The following is an 18,860-nucleotide window of genomic DNA, read 5'->3' as shown; positions in this document are numbered from 1 at the left end:
TGAAGCAACTACCCAGCAGGTGGGGAGCCAGGAGCTCAAACCAGGATTCTTAGGCCAGTCTTGTGCTTTGTGCCACCTGTGTTTAGCCAGCTGCGCTATCACCAGACTCCCTACTTGCATTCTTATTTATGGCCTTATCTTAGATTTCTTGATAAAAAAGTTTTCTGATCCCTAACCAGGAAAAAAAAAACACATTTGCTTAATAAAAAATGTTTATTAAAATGTTTATTTATTTGATATATATGTACACACACACACACACACACACACACACACACACACACACACACATATATATATATATATAGAGAGAGAGAGAGAGAGAGAAAAGTCAAGAGGGGAGGGAGAGATAGAGTGGAAGAGAGAGATACCTGCAGCACTGCTTCACCTTTTTCAAAGGATAGTTTGATTTCTTTCTTTTATATTTCTTTCTTTCTTTTTTTTAAAAGACTTATTTTATTTATGAGAAAGATAGGAGGAGAGAGAAAGAACCAGACATTACTTTTGCACATGTAATGTGAACTGAACTTGTGACCGAGAATCGAACTCGGGACCTCATGGTTAAGAGTCCAAAGCCTTATCACTGCGCCATCTCCTCGACCACGTATAGTTTGATTTTTTGAACTTTTGCCCCCAGCTGCCAACATTAATGTGGGCATATTGTATAGGATGTGAATTAGTGCACTGGAGCAAGGGATACTTGGTTCTTCTGGTTCTACAGGTTTTGCAAATGTAGTCTCCTTTATGATGTATCTGAGGGAGTTATGAGAAAGAACAAGGATTTCACCTGGAGTTTTGTCTGTTTTCTACAGTCTCTGCCACCACTGCCTGTGAGAGATCTCAGCAAGAGGAGATGGTAGTTGGAGGAGGGATGACTCCTTCAAGGCCATACGTATGACATTTACTGCTGGCTTGTAATAAAGTTTCTTCTTTATATTTAATAACATGACCCTTCTATGTCCTCCATCTGTCTAGCTAGCCTGTCTCAGGACTCTTGGGATAATCCATCTGGCATGTCCATCTCTCATTTTCAATTTACCCCACTGACTGTGGCCAGATTGCAGAGGGGTTATATCTTATGGGGGTTAAGTATTGAAGTGTTTGTATAAGAAGAAAATCCCATATAGTCAACATTACACTTGAAACTGCCTTATGTTGTCCATAAAGTGGGATCTGCAGACATAGTGCTCCTTAATAAGTTCAACACTGCCAATTTTCCCTCCCCTTTTGGAACAGATTACTTTTCCTTTGGTTGAACACCAAATGAAGTCATCTGCTTGGTTTTAAGGGCCATGCAGTATGAAAAATATGTTCCTTTAAACACCAGAATCACACTCAACACTGGTCTATTTGCATTTATGCTAGTTCTTTAAAGTGTGATATACATCCTATGGAATGTCTAAAAGCACAGCTCTGTTGCTATCTTTGTCCTCAGAAATTTTTTGTGGTGTCCCTTTGTTAAGAGGAAAGTCCCTTTCTTTAGGCTGGAGCTAGAAACTGTCCATGATTGGGCTTCATTTCACCTTTCTTTTCTTTTCTTTACTTTTCTTTTCCTTTTTTGCCTCTAGGGTTATTGCTGGGGCTGGGTGACTGCACTACAAATCCACAGCTCCTGGAGGCTATTTCCCCCTTTTTATTGCCCTTGTTGTTTACCATTGTTGTTGTTATTGCTGTTGGATAGGACAGAGAGAAATCGAAAGAGGAGGGGAAGGCAGAGAGGAGGAGAGAAGGATAGACACCTGCAGACCTGCTTCACCGCTTGTGAAGCAACCCCCCTGCAGATGGGGAGCCAGGGGTTTGAACCAGGATTCTTATGTAGGTCCATGTGAGCTTAACCTGCTGCACTACCACCCAGCACCCCTTCATTTCAATAACCCCAATTCCATCCATTCCAGAATGAGATGCCACCCATTCCCCCACACATGCTTTGCACATGTGTTCTCTTTCCATACTTCTTTGCACTGTGAGCCTACTGCCTGGAATACCTTCCTTTATTCCCACGGTCAAAAGTCATAGGAACAGCCAAATAGAAAAGATGGGATTTATTGTTCTGAAAGCAACTTAGGTTGAAAACTTGTCTGAGACAGCACAGGCTGCAAAGCAAGCTTCAAAGAAGAGGAAGTGGGGGAAGGGTGATGTAACAGTCTATACATATTTTGGAGTTTCTAGGGAAAACACATACTTGTGAGGGGGAATGGTAAGAAATATAGAATATGTGGTATTTCCAGACAATGGGAGATAAACAACACCAGGGGAGCACACTGTAAGTCTAGAAAGGTTCAATAGTGCAGGCTCCATTGACCAGTTCTGTTCAGCCCCAGGTCTAGAGTTCTTATCAGTAAGGCTCTGTCTTAGTCCAATCAAAGTAAAAGAATGTAATAGTGTGGTGCTCTCAGGGAAGGCTGGACAAGTCTGATTTTGCTTTCCTTAACCCCCTCGAGTCTACTTCCGTTGCTGGAGAAAAGAGATGCAGTGTTGGAAGTTTTAATTATTTGACCACATTCACTTCCCATCTTTTACTGATTAGATTATTTATTTATTTATTCTAGATAGAGACAGAGAAGCAGAAAGGCAGAGGAGGAGAGAGAAAGGTGACAGCACCAAAGTTTCCTTCAGTGTGGTGGGGTTCAAACTTGAGTTGCACATATGGCAAAGCAGCACAGTATCCAGATAAACTATTAATATTTTGCCAGACCTTTGTTTCTTATTTTTAAGTATAGTTTATATGATGCCTCTCCTAAGAATTCTTCAGAGTCTCTAAACTCCCAAGTCATATGTATATTTTCCTCTAAAATGCAGATCTGCATTTGCACTGCTTTTAATGCAAATATAATTTTCTCTCTAGCATTAACATTTCTGCTGATGCTTCAAAAAAGTATAAGCTTATGGGCAGGTGCAGTGTTTGAATTATCTTTATATTTCATTTATTTATTTATTCCCTTTTTGCCCTTGTTTTATTATTGTAGTTATTATAGTTGTCATCGTTGTTGGATAGGACAGAGAGAAATGGAGAGAGGAGGGGAAGACAGAGAAAGGGAGATAAAGATAAACACCTGCAGATCTGCTTTAAGGCCTGTGAAGTGACTCCCCTGCAGGTGGGGAACCAGGGGCTGGAACGGGATCCTTAAGCCGCGGGTCCTTCCTTGTGCTTTGCGCCACCTGTGCTTAACCCACTGCGCTACTGCCCGACTCCCTATCTTTATATTTCTATATTGTTTCACCATCCTTTCTATGAACAAGTACTATTCCCTTCAAGTACATCTTCAAGTCAGTACCCAATAGATTGCTATAAATAAAATAAATTAAACAATGGGACTTGGGGCCAGGTGGTGGCGCACCTGGTTGAGCATGCATGTTACAATGCACAAGGACCCAGGTTTGAGTCCCTGGTCCCCACCTGCAGGGGGAAAGCTTTGCAAGTGGTAAAGCAGTGTTGCAGGTGTCTCTGTCTCCCTCTCTATCTCCCCCATCCTCTCAAGTTCCAGCTGTCTCTATCCAATAAATAAAGATTTATATCTACAAAATGGAGACTCCCAAATCTTCATCTGCACTATTCCAGCCTTTAGGTTCATGATTAGGCAACAATTTGTTTGGCTTTATATGTTAACTCTTTTTTCAGCTAGCAGATTCCAGATACCAACCAGACTTCCCTGGGCAGATGACCCCACCAATATGTCCTAGACCTTTGCTTCCCCAGAGCCCCACCCCAGCTGGGAAAGAGAGAGACAGGCTGGGAGTATGGATAGACCTGTCAGCACCCATGTTCAGCAGGGAAGCAATTACAGAAGCTAGCCTCCCACCTTCTGCACCCAATAATGACCCTGGATCCATACTCCCAGAGGGATAAAGAACAGGAAAGCTATCATGGGAGGGGATGGGATATGGAGTTCTGGTGGTGGGAATTGTGTGGAGTTATACCCCTCTTATTAAAAAAAATGTGACTTTTGTAGGCTGGCAAAACAGTTCGCTTGGATAGGGTGCTGCTTTGTCATATGCATGACCCAGGTTGGAGTCTGCAACCTCTTCATTGAAGAAAATTTGGGGCGGAGGTAGACTGCATAATGGTTATGCAAAGGAACTCTGATGCCTGAGGCTCCGGAAGTCCCAGGTTCAATCACTTGCACTACCAAAAGCAAGAGTTAAACAAACAAAAAAAACTTTGTTGCTGTGATCTCTTTTACTGTTTCCCTCTCTGCTTCTCTCTAAATAAAGAAATAAATAAGCAAACAAACAATGTGATTTTCTAGCCCTTCTCCAGTGCATAACTTCTGATGTGCTCTAATTCGGGCAGTGACCCAGAAGTTGGGCCCTAGGTTCCAAAATTGTAGTAAACTTTCTCTCATTTCAGTAGTGCTTCTATCACTTACAGGATGAAGTCAACAGGAAGGCTGGTGGATAAGAGGACATATGCAAATGACCAAGCTCTAGGCTCCTTAGAGTGCAAAATAAACATCCTGTTTGATTAAAAAAAAAAAAAAGACCTTGGAAATTAACAATACAATGGTTTTTTTCCCCCATGGAAGGCTTCAGGAAATGCCAAAGTCTGTCATTGGAGATGGAGACATTTTGTTCCCACTGTGTAGAAAGACACTGATGAGGCCTCTTTCTTTCTCTCTTTCTTTCTGATTTTAAGAAATATTTATTTACTTCCTTTTGTTGCCCTTGTTTTACTGTTGTAGTTATTGTTGTTGTTGTATAGGACAGAGAGAAATGGAAAGAGGAGGGGAAGAGAAAGATACCTGCAGACCTGCTTTACCGCCTGTGAAGGGACTCCCCTGAGGTGGGGAGCCAGGGGCTCGAACCGACATCCTTAGGCCGGTCCTTGCGCTTCGCTCCACCTGCGATTAACCCGCCGTGCTACCGCCAGGATTCCCCTGATGAGGGCTCTTAAGCAATCCTGCAGGCTGCTGTTCTAAAGAAGCAGGACAGTTACCACTGTATCTCAAGTTCACTGGGATTTTAACCTTTAAAGAAAGAAAACCTTAGCTCTCTTCTCTGACAATCCCGGCACACGATGTTTTTATTGTAGACGACGTTGAAGGGGGACTCGGATTCTAGGAGTTTACTGGATATAACAACCCCCCTCCCCCAGTCTTTTCTGATTGATTCCAATCGCCAGTAATACAAATCTGGATGAGACTTTTAAGAGCAAAATCTTCCATGAGGTCTTGAAGGAAGTGCTGGGAGTTTGGGAAATTTGAACATATCTTACATCTGTTAAGGAATGGACATTTTTAACGCGGAACACCGCACTCTGCAAAGCGACAGAGAGGGAGTTAGGTACATTTACCTTATCGATGCTGACTTTTTTCAGGGGTAATGACCGCCCCATACTCTTCTTGTAAGATCTTAATGTCCTAGAAGTGCACACAGCTGCCTTGATGTACATACAGTGTTCTGATTCGCCTTGACCTTATCAAATCATGGAATGTGACCCTGAAATGGGAAATGTGCGTTAGGAAAAAAAAAAATCCCCCCTCCCTTGCACAATTACTCAGGTGGCTTTGCCAGTCCTTCCCTTCCTCCAGGACTTGGGTGCTGTAATCGCTCTAGCAGGGAGCTGGAAGGATGCCTGCTTTCCCAGCACTGTCTTCTGGGTTCCGTCCCTTCCCAGCCCCTCCCGCCCTCTTTTCTCTTTCTGGCCCCGCCTCCACCGTGCACCCGCAGCCAGCAGCTAGACAGCTGTGTTCAATCAGAAACCACTTACAACTCCAGACGATTCAAAGGGGAAACTTCGGCGTAAAGTGCAGCCCGCTCGACTCTCTCCAGCTTTCTTTCCTTCCCTGAACCCCCGGGGTACGGATCGTCCTCGCCCCGCCGTCCTGGTGTCTCGAGGGGTGGGGAGAACCCGCCGAGCCTCCTCGGAGGGATCGAGCAGAGAGGTGCCCTCCAGCCGGGTAATGGGTGTGGGCGAGGGACCTTAGGCGGCGCCTGGAGGAACAGGGCTCGCCCGGCTGGCTCGGCCGCTGCAACCGCCTGCGCGCACCCCCTGCCTCCCTCAGCTGGCGCTCGCCGCCTCTGTGCAGAGCTCGCATCCTCGCCTCGGGTTGTACCACCCTGGCTGTTTCGATGGACGTGTGCCGGGAGCCGCCAAGCACTGGATTTCCAGCCTTCTGAAGCCCAACTCTTCAAGCGCCGGGACCTGGAGGAGAAGGAGGAGGAGGAGCCCGGCGGTGGAAAGTGCAGTCATGAATTCTGGAGTTGCCATGAAATATGGAAACGACTCCCCTGCCGAGCTGAGTGAGGTAAGATACGGTGGAGCTCGCGAGTTCTGGTTTACTTGGACATTGTCTCTTCTACCACAACAACCCCCCCAGCACCCCTCCTCCCCGCGCCTTCTGACCCCACCCCCGGTCCGGTCCCCACCCACCCTGCTCCCCTCGTGCGCCCGGTCTGGGAGCAACGCAATTAAAGATTAATAGATTTTCTGGATCTTGTTTTAACTTGTAGTGCTACTCAGGAAATGACCTGAGCTGGCTTGACGTTTTCGGTCTGAAGCAGGCGGCTATTAGAAAGAAAGAAAGAAAGAAAGAAAGAAAGAAAGAAAGAAAGAAAGAAAGAAAGAAAGAAAGAAAGAAAGAAAGAAAGAAAGAAAGAAAGAAAGAGGAAGAAAGAAAGAAAGAAAGAGAAAGGAAGAAAGAAAAAAAGAAAGAAAGAAAGAAAGAAGAAAAAAGGAAGAAAGGAAGTGCTGGGAGCTCTTATCCGCCGTCCAGTTGTTTACTCTCGGCGATCTGGGTCTTTTCCTCACTCGCCCTCCTACCTGCTTCTTGCAATTTACATACAACAGTACTTTTTGCAAGTAGGCGAAATGCACGGGAATTTCGGCTGAATCTAAGCCAGTGCCAACTGATTTGAGGGGGTTGGGGCTGCTGTTGGTGGGTAGGATATTGGATTATTATGTCTACCAGTTGACTTGCGCCTGAGATGCCTCGGGTTAAGTTCAAGCGAGGTGGTCCCTTCTCTATGGAGATGAACGACCCGCCCAGGGGAGGAGAGCAGGGAGGAAGCACATCAAAGGCGCCTGGAACTTTATTTCCTGCCCGGGACTGGACTCCAGGGTCTTTGAGGCCAGCGCATTTGCAATTCCAGGTTCTTGGTGTAATGTATCCACTTAAGTCTTTGAGATCAGCTTTGAAATGAAAGCTACATCAAACAGTATGCAAATCTGTGATTGCTTGGATGCTCTTTGATGACTTGAAGCAGGGCACACCCCCCTCCCCCCAAAGTTATGAATACCAGAGAGCTGATGACAACAAACCTACAGAAGTGGATGCTCAAAAGAAGAGAAAAGGGCCGGGGGGGGGGGGGGGAAGGGAGGGGAGGGGAGGACAGGACAGGACAGGACAGGACAGGAAGAACGTGTGTGTTCGGTGTCTGCTGCAGGAGACTTGGTGGCTGTGGTTTTTCCTCATAGTGCCACCACTGAAACCACACAATGTGGACAAAAATAGGGAAATAGTAATGTGCTTCTTTTAAAGACTGGAGAGGAAAGGGGAAGGAAAGATGACCAGCATAAAGCTGCCTGAAGGCATATAGAAGTGGTTACCTACCTGGATGGGGGTGGGTGTGGGTGCTAGTGTTTGGGAAAGCAGTGGAGAGGGAGAAACCCAAATAGACCAGCAGCTGGTATCCTGCAGAATGTGCAGTGGTTGGTGCATTCATAGTTTTGACATATCATGAGTATATTACCTGAACTGACAGAATCAATGAAACTCAAACTCTCCATTATTTTCCTTGTATCTTCCTTTCAAGTAATTCCTTTGAAAACTGTGGCTAAACAAGAGTTGAGAGTGCTTGGTGGGTGCTGCCAGGAGGTGGTGTTCCTGGTTAAGTGCACACATTACAGTGCTGGAGGATCCAAGTTCAAGCCCCTGGCAGGGGGAAAGCTGCATGAGTGGTGAAGCAGGGCTGCTGGTGTCTCTCTGTCTCTCTACTATCTCCCCCTCTCCTCTCAATTTCTTTCTGTCTCTATTCAATGGTAAATAAATAAAATATTTTTTAAAAAGAGAGTGCTTGGTGAACAATAATATTTGATCATTACAGGATATACTTTTTTCAAAATATTTATTTATTTATTTTCCCTTTTGTTGCCCTTGTTTTTTTTAAATTGTTGTAGTTATTGTTGTTATTGATGTCGTCATTGTTAGATAGGACAGAAAGAAATGGAGAGAGGAGGGGAAGGCAGAGAAGGGGAGGGAAAGATAGACACCTGCAGACTTGCTTCACCGCCTGTGAAGCAACTCCTCTGCAGATGGGGAGTAGGGGGCTTGAACCGGCATCCTTATGCCGGTTGGTGCGTTTTGTACCATATGCGCTTAACCTGCTGCACTACTGCCAGACTCCCTACAGGATATACTTATGTCTCTTGGGCAATAAACAAGTTTCTTCTATCTTTTAACATTTTCTTTTTTTTTTCTCGCCATGTCTGCTCCCTCATTTTTTGCCATCTTTTGAGCTAGCTATAGGTTCAGTGGCTTAGTTGACCACATCCTTCCCCATTTTAGTTTCTCTATAGATTGAGGAAAGTTATAGTCGACTGATGGGTAATTATTTTTGAACTTGGTACATATTTTAAACTAGAGTGTATGTAGAGAGAATTTGTAAGGTATGTGCATGAAAAAGGGGCGGGGAAGAGGGAGAACGATTGATTCATATCTTGTGGACCCTAAATCTCATTTCATTTTATCATGGGCAATAATTGTAGCATTTTCTCTTTTTTTATGAATATCCATTCGTCAGCACCCATATGGAGGTACATATCCAACACATAGATCATTTGTATATCTCACAGCCCTTTTAGTATGAGGGAGAGACTTCTTGTTACAGTAATTTTCCTCTTTGCTTACCACTTTGTGGGGCAAAGTTGCTATCTTCTTTGGGTGGCTGGATCTTCCTCCTTCCTCCTCTGGAAGTAGAGCTAATAAAAAGTCCTCAGGGGTTCCTGTAGTGCCCTATCTTTCATGGCCTCACCCTCAAAGCTGTGTGGAGGTCACCATGGGGTCAGACTCAGCCTGCTGTGCACCAGGCATTTTTAGGGTAGGAAAAACTCTGAAAAGGTGTCATAAAAAAAAAAAAAGGTTTTCTCACTGCTGTTGACTTGAGAGCTCCCCCTTCTGTAGGATCTCTTAGCCACTGGCTCTTTGACAATAATGACACTGACACCCTGACATCCTGGAGCAGGGAGAATGACTTGAGTGAAAACCCCCCCCCCCCAGTTGGCCATAGCAAGCTCTGAAGACCAGTGGAGGTGCTGCCTTCTGCCTGCAGTGCTTCAGGCCTGCTTGAGAGTGAGGATTTAGATGTGAGGAAGACAGGATTAAGAGACCTAGAGTTGAATATTGGGCATGAACCATTTTGCATGTGTGAGAACTTTTAAGATGGAAAAACAGGAAATTCTTGGCTGTGTCCTTTAGTGGCTTTAGTCTGAACAATAGCCGTTTAATATCCTGTGAAATGATTATAGGAGGTAGCAACATTGCCTCTATCTAGGGGACATTCAACACACTTTATTCACAGTCACAAGTGAGTTACACATCAACTCTGATCTCTCAGACAAAAAGCACACTTGTCCTTATAATATCAGCAAGAGAATGCAAAAGGAAACTTTGAGAAGCATGAATTAGCAAGTTTACTTTGTGGTCATTAACTCTCCTTATCAAAGCCTCAAAGGATTTTTTTTTTCTAACATGAGGTTACAGAAAGACTTTAATATTGGCTAAATCAAAAGTACTCAGAAAATTAAATGCAGGTAAGTGTGGACACACTTTCATCAGTACTGGATTAAATGTTCCTAACTCTTGTCAAGGGAAGACTCTATCATTATTCTTTGGAAAGCAGTTCTGTAGTTTTGATAAAACTTGTCAGAATGGTACACAATTTAACCTTATTCACTTTCATACTTGCATCTCTTTGTTCTTAGACCGAGTAGATTTGGGGAGGAAAATGTTCAGGTGCAGCAGTATTACAATAAGATTTGAATTTACTCAAAATCACCATCTATTACATCTGCTTGCCTGGTAAATAATTATGTGTTTCTGCAGCAAAATAAAAACTAGTCTCTATTCCACTCATGCATGGAGGTATTAGCGCCTTTTACTTGTTGGGTAGCTGCTGAAACCCCATTTGCTTCTTCATGGATATTGTAACTAAGAAAAAGGTCTATAGAGAAGAAAATTGTTCTCTGGCTCCATTATCCAGTCATAGTGACTCTTTATGAGTGGCCATCTGACACAGATGTACTTTTCCTCTTCAAGTTACAAAATATCAGAGCTGAAAGGGCTGGTGAGGTTGCCTAGCTTTCCCCACACCCTTTCACACTTCCTTGTACTCCTGTCTTTGTAGACTCATCGGAATGAGCTATTTCATGACTATGCTGGCCATAGCCTGAAGTTCCACAGGAACAGTGTCACAGAGCCTGGTACATAGTTGTGCTTTCTCTTCCTTTCTTCTTTTATACTTGTGGAACTAAGGGAACTAGTTTAAGTGCTTGGTCTGCAGCTTTTTCGCGGCTTTTTCCTCTGCTTATGGCAATGTTACATGTTGATCCTTATTTTTCTGCAGGGGCTTCACATTTGCATAATTCTACCACTCCTTGGGATTCCTTTCTCTTCTCTTCTCTTCTCTTCTCTTCTCTTCTCTTCTCTTCTCTTCTCTTCTCTTCTCTCTTCTCTCTTCTCTCTTCTCTCTTCTCTCTTCTCTTCTCTTCTCTTCTCTTCTCTTCTCTTCTCTTCTCTTCTCTTCTCTCTTTAATTTCAGGGAGGGGGCCCAGTGGTGGTCTGTACCTGGTTGAGCATATACTTTACCATATGCAAAGACTGGGTTTAAGCCCTTCCTACCTGCACGGAGGAAGCTTCACGAGTGATGAAGCAGTGCTGCAGCAGGTGACTCTCTTTTTCTCTTCTTCTATATCTCCTCTTCCCCTCTAAACTTCTCTCTGTCTCTATCATAAAGAAATAATAATAAAAAAATGACTGCCAGGAGTGGGGGGATTTGCTGTACAGGTACCGAGCTCCAGGGATAACCCTGGTTGCAAAAAAAGAAAAGAAAAAGAAAAAGATTCAGAGAGAAAGAGAGAGGAGGAGGAGAGACAGCATAGCACAGCCCCATCATTCATGAAGCTTTCCTGGGTGCTATGCATGGTCCTCCCTTGTAGTGCTAAGGACTCAAACTTGAATCCTTGAGCATGGAAAATTGTGCACTCTCATTGTGTGAGCTTTCTCTTCCAGGCCCACCAACTGTTGTTGCTCATGATTTTACAATCTGGGCAGAGCTCAGAGGGAAAAGCTTGTGTTAATGACATGGTTAAATCACAGGCTGAAGAGTGGGTGTGGGAGTGAATGGGAAGGTCCCCTAAGTCTCTTTTATGTGGATCTGCTCATGTGGCTGCTGGGGTTCCTGTCAGTGTAGCAGGCAGCTGAGTGAAGTCACCAAGAAGAAGGAGGTAGACATTGTCAGTCCTTTCAAACTGTAGGACTGGAGCAGGCACAAGGCCACTTCATGTGTCCTGTTGGTCAGAATAACTGTATGCTTCATCCAGAATCAAATGACTGAAGAAGTGATTCTACCTCTCAAGGGGGGTGTGACAATAAATTTGTGACCATTTTTAATCCACTGTAGAGGACACACAATGATAGAACCTTGCCTAAAACCTTAATCTGGTAGTTTTTGTGCTGTTCTAATCTTTTAGTTATGTTTGCTGATATTTTCTAAGTATCTTGTAGGTATTGACCTACTTACTTTTTTTTTTAACCATCTTACTTATAAAAAAGGAAATTCCATGAGAGACATACTAGCATGCTCATGCTACAGATGCAGAAACTGAAGCACAAAGAGTGGTAAAAACCTACCCAGGGTTTTATAGACTACAAATGGTGAAATCAAGGAGTAAGCCCAGCTAGTCACTATTTGGTGCCACATGTTCCTGAAAGGGTATATTCAGTTTATAAGTCTGTTTAACTTGATTTGTATTGTGATCTCTGTGTTATATCCAGATAAAAGTTTTTGATAAAAATGAAGTGGATAGGGCCATGCTGTGTTACACACAGCTGTGTCTACATGTACCATGCACAACAACACAAGTTCAATCCCCCATCCTCACCTCCAGGGGGGAAGCTTCCCAGTGAAACAATGTTGTGGTTGTCTCTCTTGCTCTTTCTGTCTCCCCCTTTTCCTCTCAGTTTCTCTATCTCTATTAAAATAGAAGAGGAAAAAGGGAAAAAATGACTATCGGGAGTGATGGATTTGTAGTGTAGGCACCGATCCTTGGTGATAACCCTGGTGGCAATTAAACATAATTATTTTAAAAATGAAATAAAAGAAAAGAAAATGGATTTAATTAAAGGGTCACAGTCATTGCCTTTAAGGACAGAGGATGTCTAAACATTGAGCCTTTTCAACAGGTTTCTCAATAAGGAAAAGAGGCATCTTCTGTGTTCTGGGAGGTGGCACAGTAGATAAAACATTGGATTCTCAAGCATGATGTCCCGAGTTCAATCCCCAGCAGCACATTTACCAGAGTGATGTCTGGCTCTATCTCTTTCTCCTATCTTTCTCATAAATAAACACATACATAAATAAATAAATTATATATCTCTCTCTCTTTTTTGCCTCCAGGGTTATTGCTGTGGCTCGGTGCCTGCACTATGAATCTACTGCTCCTGGAGGCCATTTCCCACATTTTGTTGCCCTTTTTGTTATTGCTGTTATTGTTGCCATTGCTGCTGTTGTTGGATAGGACAGAGAGAAATGGAGAGAGGAGAGAAAGACAGAGAGGGAGATAAAGACAGACACCTGCAGACCTGCTTCACCACCTGTGAAGCTAACCCTCTGCAGGTGGGGATCTGGGGCCTGGAACCAGGATCCTTATTCTTGTCCTTGCATTTGGTGCCATGTGTGCTTAACCTGTTGCGCCAACCCTTCCCCCTTTTTTTTTTACCCGAGCATGACTGAGCTCTGGCTTATGGTGGTGCAGGGGATTGAACCTGGGACTTTGAAGCCTCAGGCATGAGAGTCTCTTTGCATAATCATCATGCTATCTATCCCTGTCCAATATAAATCAATTCTTAAAAAAAAAAAAAAAAACTAAAAAAAAAAAGAGGAATCTTCTTGTGGGGGCCAGGGGGTGGTTCCACTTCTGTTCCTGTTTACTGCAAGGGAGCTAGGGACCACACCCCTGTTCACTGCCTTTGCACTCTTAGAGCTTGAGAGGGATCAGTGTGGTATTTGAAGTTCCAGAATGAGAATGAAGCTCCTTTGGCCATAAGAATTAGGGTTTTCCTATCCCTGCAAATGGATCTCCAAGTTCCCCAAACTGGTCTCTATAGAGGTTGAACCAATTTACATTCCTACCAAGTTGTGGGCTCTAGGTTTCTATTACAACAGACTGTGACATAGTGGGACAGCATAGTGGTGAAGTTGCTAAGGAAGGTCAGGAGCCTGATGAAGCTGTGAGGCCAGACCTCAACTGAGGGAAGTACGTGCTGGATGTGTTAGTGACTCTGTGAATGAGACCCAGCTTGGCCTCGGGGATGTAGATCAAGCTACAGCAATAGCTCTTGTGGTTGGATCCCGGTGCTTGTCAAGTAACAAACAAGGAGAAATGGGATATGAGAGAGGAGGTTAATCAAAGGTCAAGCATGTGTTGGGAAACTGAGATGATTAGGCCTGAAAATACTGAAAGGGACTATTGACTATGAGGCAGTGCTGTGTCCACCTAGGAAGTTTTAAAGTGAGTTTGTGGCAGAGGTGGCAGAGTGGATAAGGCCATGGATCCTCAAGCATCAAGTCTGGAGTTATATCCCGAGCACTAAGTGTGCCAGAGTGCTGCTTTGATTCTCTCTCTCAAAATATTTTCTTTATTTTAAATTTTAATTAATTTTTCTTTTATTTTTGTCCTCAGGGCTATCGCTGGCACTCTGTGCTTGCACTACGAATCCATTACTACTACTCATGGTGGCCATTGTTTCCATTGTTGTTGTTGGATAGGACAAAGAGAAACTGAGAGGGGGGAAAGATAGAGAGGTGGAGAGAAAGACACCTGCAGACCTGTTTCACCAATTGTGAAGCGACCCATCTACAGGTGGGGAGCCTAGTTTTCAAACTGGGATCCTTGCACCAGTCCTTGCACTTCACACTTTGTGCGCTCAACCTGGTGCACCACTACCCGACTCCTGCAAAACTTTTTAAAAATCATCTTTATTTAGGGCAGGGGTAGATAGCATAATGGTTATGCAGATAGACTGTCATGCCTGAGGCTCCAAAGTCCCAGGCTCAATCCCCGGCACCACCGTAAACCAGAGCTGATCAGTGCTCAGGTTAAAAAAAAAAAAAAAAAGACCCTCGGGAGTTGGACAGTAGTGCAGCGGGTTAAACGCATGTGGCGCAAAGCGCAAGGACAGGCGTAAGGATCCGGGTTTGAGACCCCGTCTCCCCACCTGCAGGGGAATCGCTTCACAAGCGGTGAAACAGGTCTGCAGGTGTCTTTCTCTCTCCCTCTCTGTCTTCCCCTCCTCTCTCCATTTCTCTCTGTCCTTCCTATCCAACAACGAGGACATCAATAACCACAACATAAACAACAAGGGCAACAAAAGGGAAAATAAATAAATAAATATAAAAAATTAAAAAAGAAAAGAAAAAGGATTATCTTTATTTATTTATTGGATAGAGACAGTCAGAAATTGAGAGGGATGGGGGTGATAGACTGTGAGAGACACCTGTAGCACTGCCTTACCACTCACAAAGCTTTCCCTCTGCAGATGAGGACTGGGGGCTTGAACCTGGGTCCTTTCGTGTTGTAAGATGTGTTCTCAATTAGGTGTGCCACAACTCAGCCCCAACTGCAAGATTTTTTTCCATAAAGGAAACATTTTTTTTGTTTTTGTTTTTTCCTTTTTTATTTAAGAAAGGATTAATTAACAAAACCATAGGGTAGGAGGGGTACAACCCCACACAATTCCCACCGCCCAATCTCCATATCCCACCCCCTCCCCCGATAGCTTTCCCATTCTCTATCCCTCTGGGAGCATGGACCCAGGGTCATTGTGGGTTGCAGAAGGTAGAAGGTCTGGCTTCTGTAATTGCTTCCCCAAGGAAACATTTTTTAAAAGGTATGTTTTGATCATGATTGATTTAATAAGTTTATTTATTAGAAAAATACAGAGAAATCAAGACGAAAAGGGGAGGTTGAGAGGGGAAGAGGAGAGACATCTGTAGCACTATGTCACCATTGGGAAGCCTTTTCTCTATAGATTGCTTGAACCTTGATCTTTGTGCATTGTAACATATGTTCTCTACCAGGTGTATGCCACTGCCAAGCCCCTGAGGAAACACTTTTCATGACAGCATTTCTCACATTTGAAGTTCCAGGATGTGGAATGTGTAGGATACCCACCTGGAGTTGAGGTGTGATCATGATATCTCAGGAAATAAGTCAATTCTCTGGTACTTTCATCAGAGCTCATTTACCTTATTCAAGTCCTATGGAAGGATTCATTCAAACTGAGAACAACTAGATGAGAAAACCTGCATTTATGGCAAAATTCAGAAGTTATTGGTGAACAAAGGTTTCAAATTTAGGTTTTGGTCCAAGGAATCAGATTTCAGGAAACTAAGATCGTAATTGCAAGTAATCTCTCAATTCTGGGAAATAGATTTTTGTTGGCAAGGTTACAGGGAGAGACGAGCCAAAAAAAAAAAAAAATCAAAACTTGATAGATAATTGTTAAAACATGAATTCTACACCAGCCAGAGGATGACACGACAGAGATAAATGACATGCAGTTCTTTTCTTGAGCCCTCTCCGCACACCAGCCCCACATTCCTTGCAGTCGTTTTTCCTCTTGAAAGAAACAAGTACAGGATAACCTAGATTACACAGATGAACAGTAGCTTGATGTATAGAGTAAATGTTTACTGGGGCCCCAGAGCTAACCTGTCCCCCGCCCTCTCCCCCCGCAGCAGATGTTCTTTTCCTCGTGTTGAACAGAAACAGCCAAAAGGCATAGAGGACACCTTTTACAAGGTCTGTATTTTTAAGGAGTGACTGTTGTCAAGTACATCATACATGCAAATCTTACAAGATGTTTTTTTAAAAAAGATTTATTTCATGAGAGAGTAAAACACATATATTCACATGCAGATGGGAGTACTGCTCAGCTCTGGCACGTGGTGTTACTAGGGATCGACCCTGGGACCTTTGAGGTGTCAGGCATGAAAAGTCTGATGCTGATGCATCTCCTCAGCCCTCAAGGTATTTTTTTTTTTTTTTTTTGCCTCCAGGATTATTGCTTGGGCTTGGTACTGGCATTATAACTCCACTGATCCTGGAGGGCATTTTTTCCTTTTTTTGTCTCCAGGGTTATTGCTGGGGCTCAGTGCCTGCACTATGAATCCACTGCTCCTGGAGGCTATTTTTTCCCTTTTGTTTATCACTGTGATTATTGCTGTCATTGTTTTTGGATAGGACAGAGAGAAATGGAGAGAGGAAGGGAAGACAGAGAGGGGGAGAGAAAGATAGACACCTGCAGACCTGCTTCACTACCTGTGAAGCAACCCCCCGCAGCTGGGACATCGGGGGGGGGGGGGGGGGCTGGAACCCAGATCCCTACGCCAGTCGGGGCTTTTGCACCATGTGCGCTTAACCCGCTGCACTACCACCTGGCCCCTCCATTTTATTTTTTATTTTATTATTATTGGATAGGATAGAGAGAAATCAAGAGGGGAGGGGAAGATAAACAGAAGATAGACACCTGCAAACCTGCTTCACCAGTTATAAAGCTTCTGCCCTGTAGGTGGGGAACTGGTGGCTCAAACCAGGATCCTTGGGCTTTGTACTGTGTGTGCTTGACCCAGTGTGCCACCTCGGGGCCCTGCCCTCAAGGTATTTCTTAAACTCTGCAAAGATGTTAAGCACTGAAAAAGTTTAGGGAAAAGAACATTCAGAACAGGGGGCTGGGCGGTAGTACAGCAGGTTAAGCGCACATGGCGCAAAGCTCAAGGACCGGAGTAAGGATCCCAGTTCAAGCCCCCAGCTCCCCAGTTGCAGGGGGGTCGCTTTACAGGCGGTGAAGCAGGTCTGCAGGTGTCTATCTTTCTCTCTCCTCTCTGTCTTCCCCTCCTCTCTCCATTTCTCTCTGTTCTATCCTATCTAAGAGCAACAATGGCTATAACAAAAACAACAACCTCCACAAGAGTGACAACAAAGGCAACAAAATTGGAAAAATAGCCTCCAGGAGCAGTGGATTCGTAGTGCTGGCACCAAGCCACACCGATAACTCTGGAGGCAAAAAAAAAAAAAAAAAAAAGAACATTCAGAATTAGTAGCTGACTCTACTGACAAAACAAAAGTTATAGGTTAATATATATGTATTTTTGCCACCAGGGTTATCACTGGGGCTTGGTGGCTGTGCTATGAATCCACTGCTTCTGGTGGCCATTTTTCCTGTTTTTTTATTATTATTTTTTAGTTATGATAGAGACAGAGAAATAGGTTAAGAGAGGAAGAGAGAAAAAGACTCCTGTAGTCTGCTCCAGCACTCATGAAACTTCCTCCGTGGTGACTGGGGGTATCAAGTCCAGGTCCTCGTGCATGATAACTTATGTGCTTTACTGGTTGTGCCATCATTCCACCCAGGGTTAGCATTTGTTAACTTTCTAAGTATGTGAGAGAAGTCAGTTGAACTAGGAACATGGTATGGTAAAAGCAGCTTGATTCGTTGGTGGGATATTTTGAGGCAGGTCCCTTGTCCTGAAGCTTGATGAGTACTTGGAATGTTTGAGAGGAGACATATGGGACCAGAGATGGAAATGCATCTCAAGCCTGTGGTGTTTGATTACCTGAGAACAGAAAGTTGTACAAACCCTTAGTGTGTGCGTGCATGTCAGTTACTGACTCCAGCTGGATTTGTGAGAAATATTGAAGCGGTTGTCAAGGGATGAATGCCAGTATGGAAAAAGATTGTCTGGCAATTAGAGATGTGGTGGAGCCCTCCAGTTGATGAGAGTGGGAGTAATTGCTTGTCCCTGTTTTCCCATGAGTTGTGTGGACTTGTCCTTATTACACATGGCACACTTGCAACTCCTTGCTCTTGCCTGGGCCCCTCCCTACCTCCCAGGTTAGTTGTTCCTTCCTCCTCCATGTGCAGGATACTGTAATTACTCATGGGACCGTGTGCAGGAGCTGTGGGAATGAGGAATAACTAGTGAAGGAGAGACCAGGGTGAGTGATCTCAGTAGCCAGTTAAATTATTTTCAGAACAGGTCAGAGTGACCAGTCAGGTTTCCCTTTTGTGTCACTCCTTGAAAGCCTTGGTATAGGCTTTAAATCAGTTTATTGATTTTTTACAAATAGAGCTTCAATTAACCTGGAATGCTGATACCTTTCTTTTAACCTACTGAAAAGCAATTTGGCAGTCAGATGATGACCAGAAAGTTACCTGGGTAAGCATGAAGCAGAACAAAAGAGATTCTTCTGTTAGATGGTGCCATTAAGCTAGTCTGCTCTGTATTAATGGTGCATAATACTTAGTCAACCCTCTTTTTAAAAAAATATAGTTTTATTTATTCCCTTTTGTTGCCCTTGTTGTTTTATTGTTGTAGTTATTACTCTTGTTGTCATTGTTGGATAGGACAGAGAGAAATGGAGAAAGGAGGGGAAGACAGAGAGGGGGAGAGAAAGACACCTGCAGACCTGCTTCACCACCTGTGGAGCGACTCCCCTGCAGGTAGGGAGTCAGGGGCTGGAACCAGGGTCCTTACGCTTTGCGCCACCTGCACTTAACCCACTGTGCTACTGCCTGACTCCTTTTTTTTTTTTTTCCTTTTTAAAGTTGTGGTAAAATACACATAACACAACTTGACATTTT

General features: G+C 43.9%; 1 protein-coding gene and 1 long non-coding RNA gene across 5 annotated transcripts in view; one reads left to right on the top strand and one right to left on the bottom strand.

Moving 5' to 3' along the window:
• Positions 1-274: 274 nt before the first annotated feature.
• On the bottom strand, positions 275-5,841 carry LOC132541320 (uncharacterized). The gene is made up of 3 exons (XR_009552491.1): positions 5,708-5,841; positions 5,291-5,436; positions 275-753 (listed from the first exon to the last, which is right to left on the bottom strand). It is a non-coding gene; the product is annotated as an uncharacterized LOC132541320 (long non-coding RNA).
• The window catches only part of MCC (MCC regulator of WNT signaling pathway), a 338,297-nt gene continuing 325,156 nt past the window's right edge, over positions 5,720-18,860 (top strand). Inside the window, exons 1-2 of one of the 4 annotated variants that reach the window (XM_060201290.1) lie at positions 5,720-6,245; positions 6,451-7,098. In XM_060201290.1, coding sequence (XP_060057273.1) covers positions 6,925-7,098 — 174 coding nt within the window. In that variant the 5' untranslated portion in view covers positions 5,720-6,245; positions 6,451-6,924. The remainder of the gene's footprint in view (positions 6,246-6,450; positions 7,099-18,860) is intronic. The other 3 variants (XM_060201289.1, XM_060201287.1, XM_060201291.1) reach the window with 3 other exon arrangements.

This window comes from Erinaceus europaeus, chromosome 11 (genome assembly GCF_950295315.1).
Source record: "Erinaceus europaeus chromosome 11, mEriEur2.1, whole genome shotgun sequence".
Classification (NCBI taxonomy): Eukaryota; Metazoa; Chordata; class Mammalia; order Eulipotyphla; family Erinaceidae; genus Erinaceus; species Erinaceus europaeus.
The sequence above is the reverse complement of the archived record's forward strand: the minus strand, read 5'-3'. Positions and strand labels throughout refer to the sequence as shown.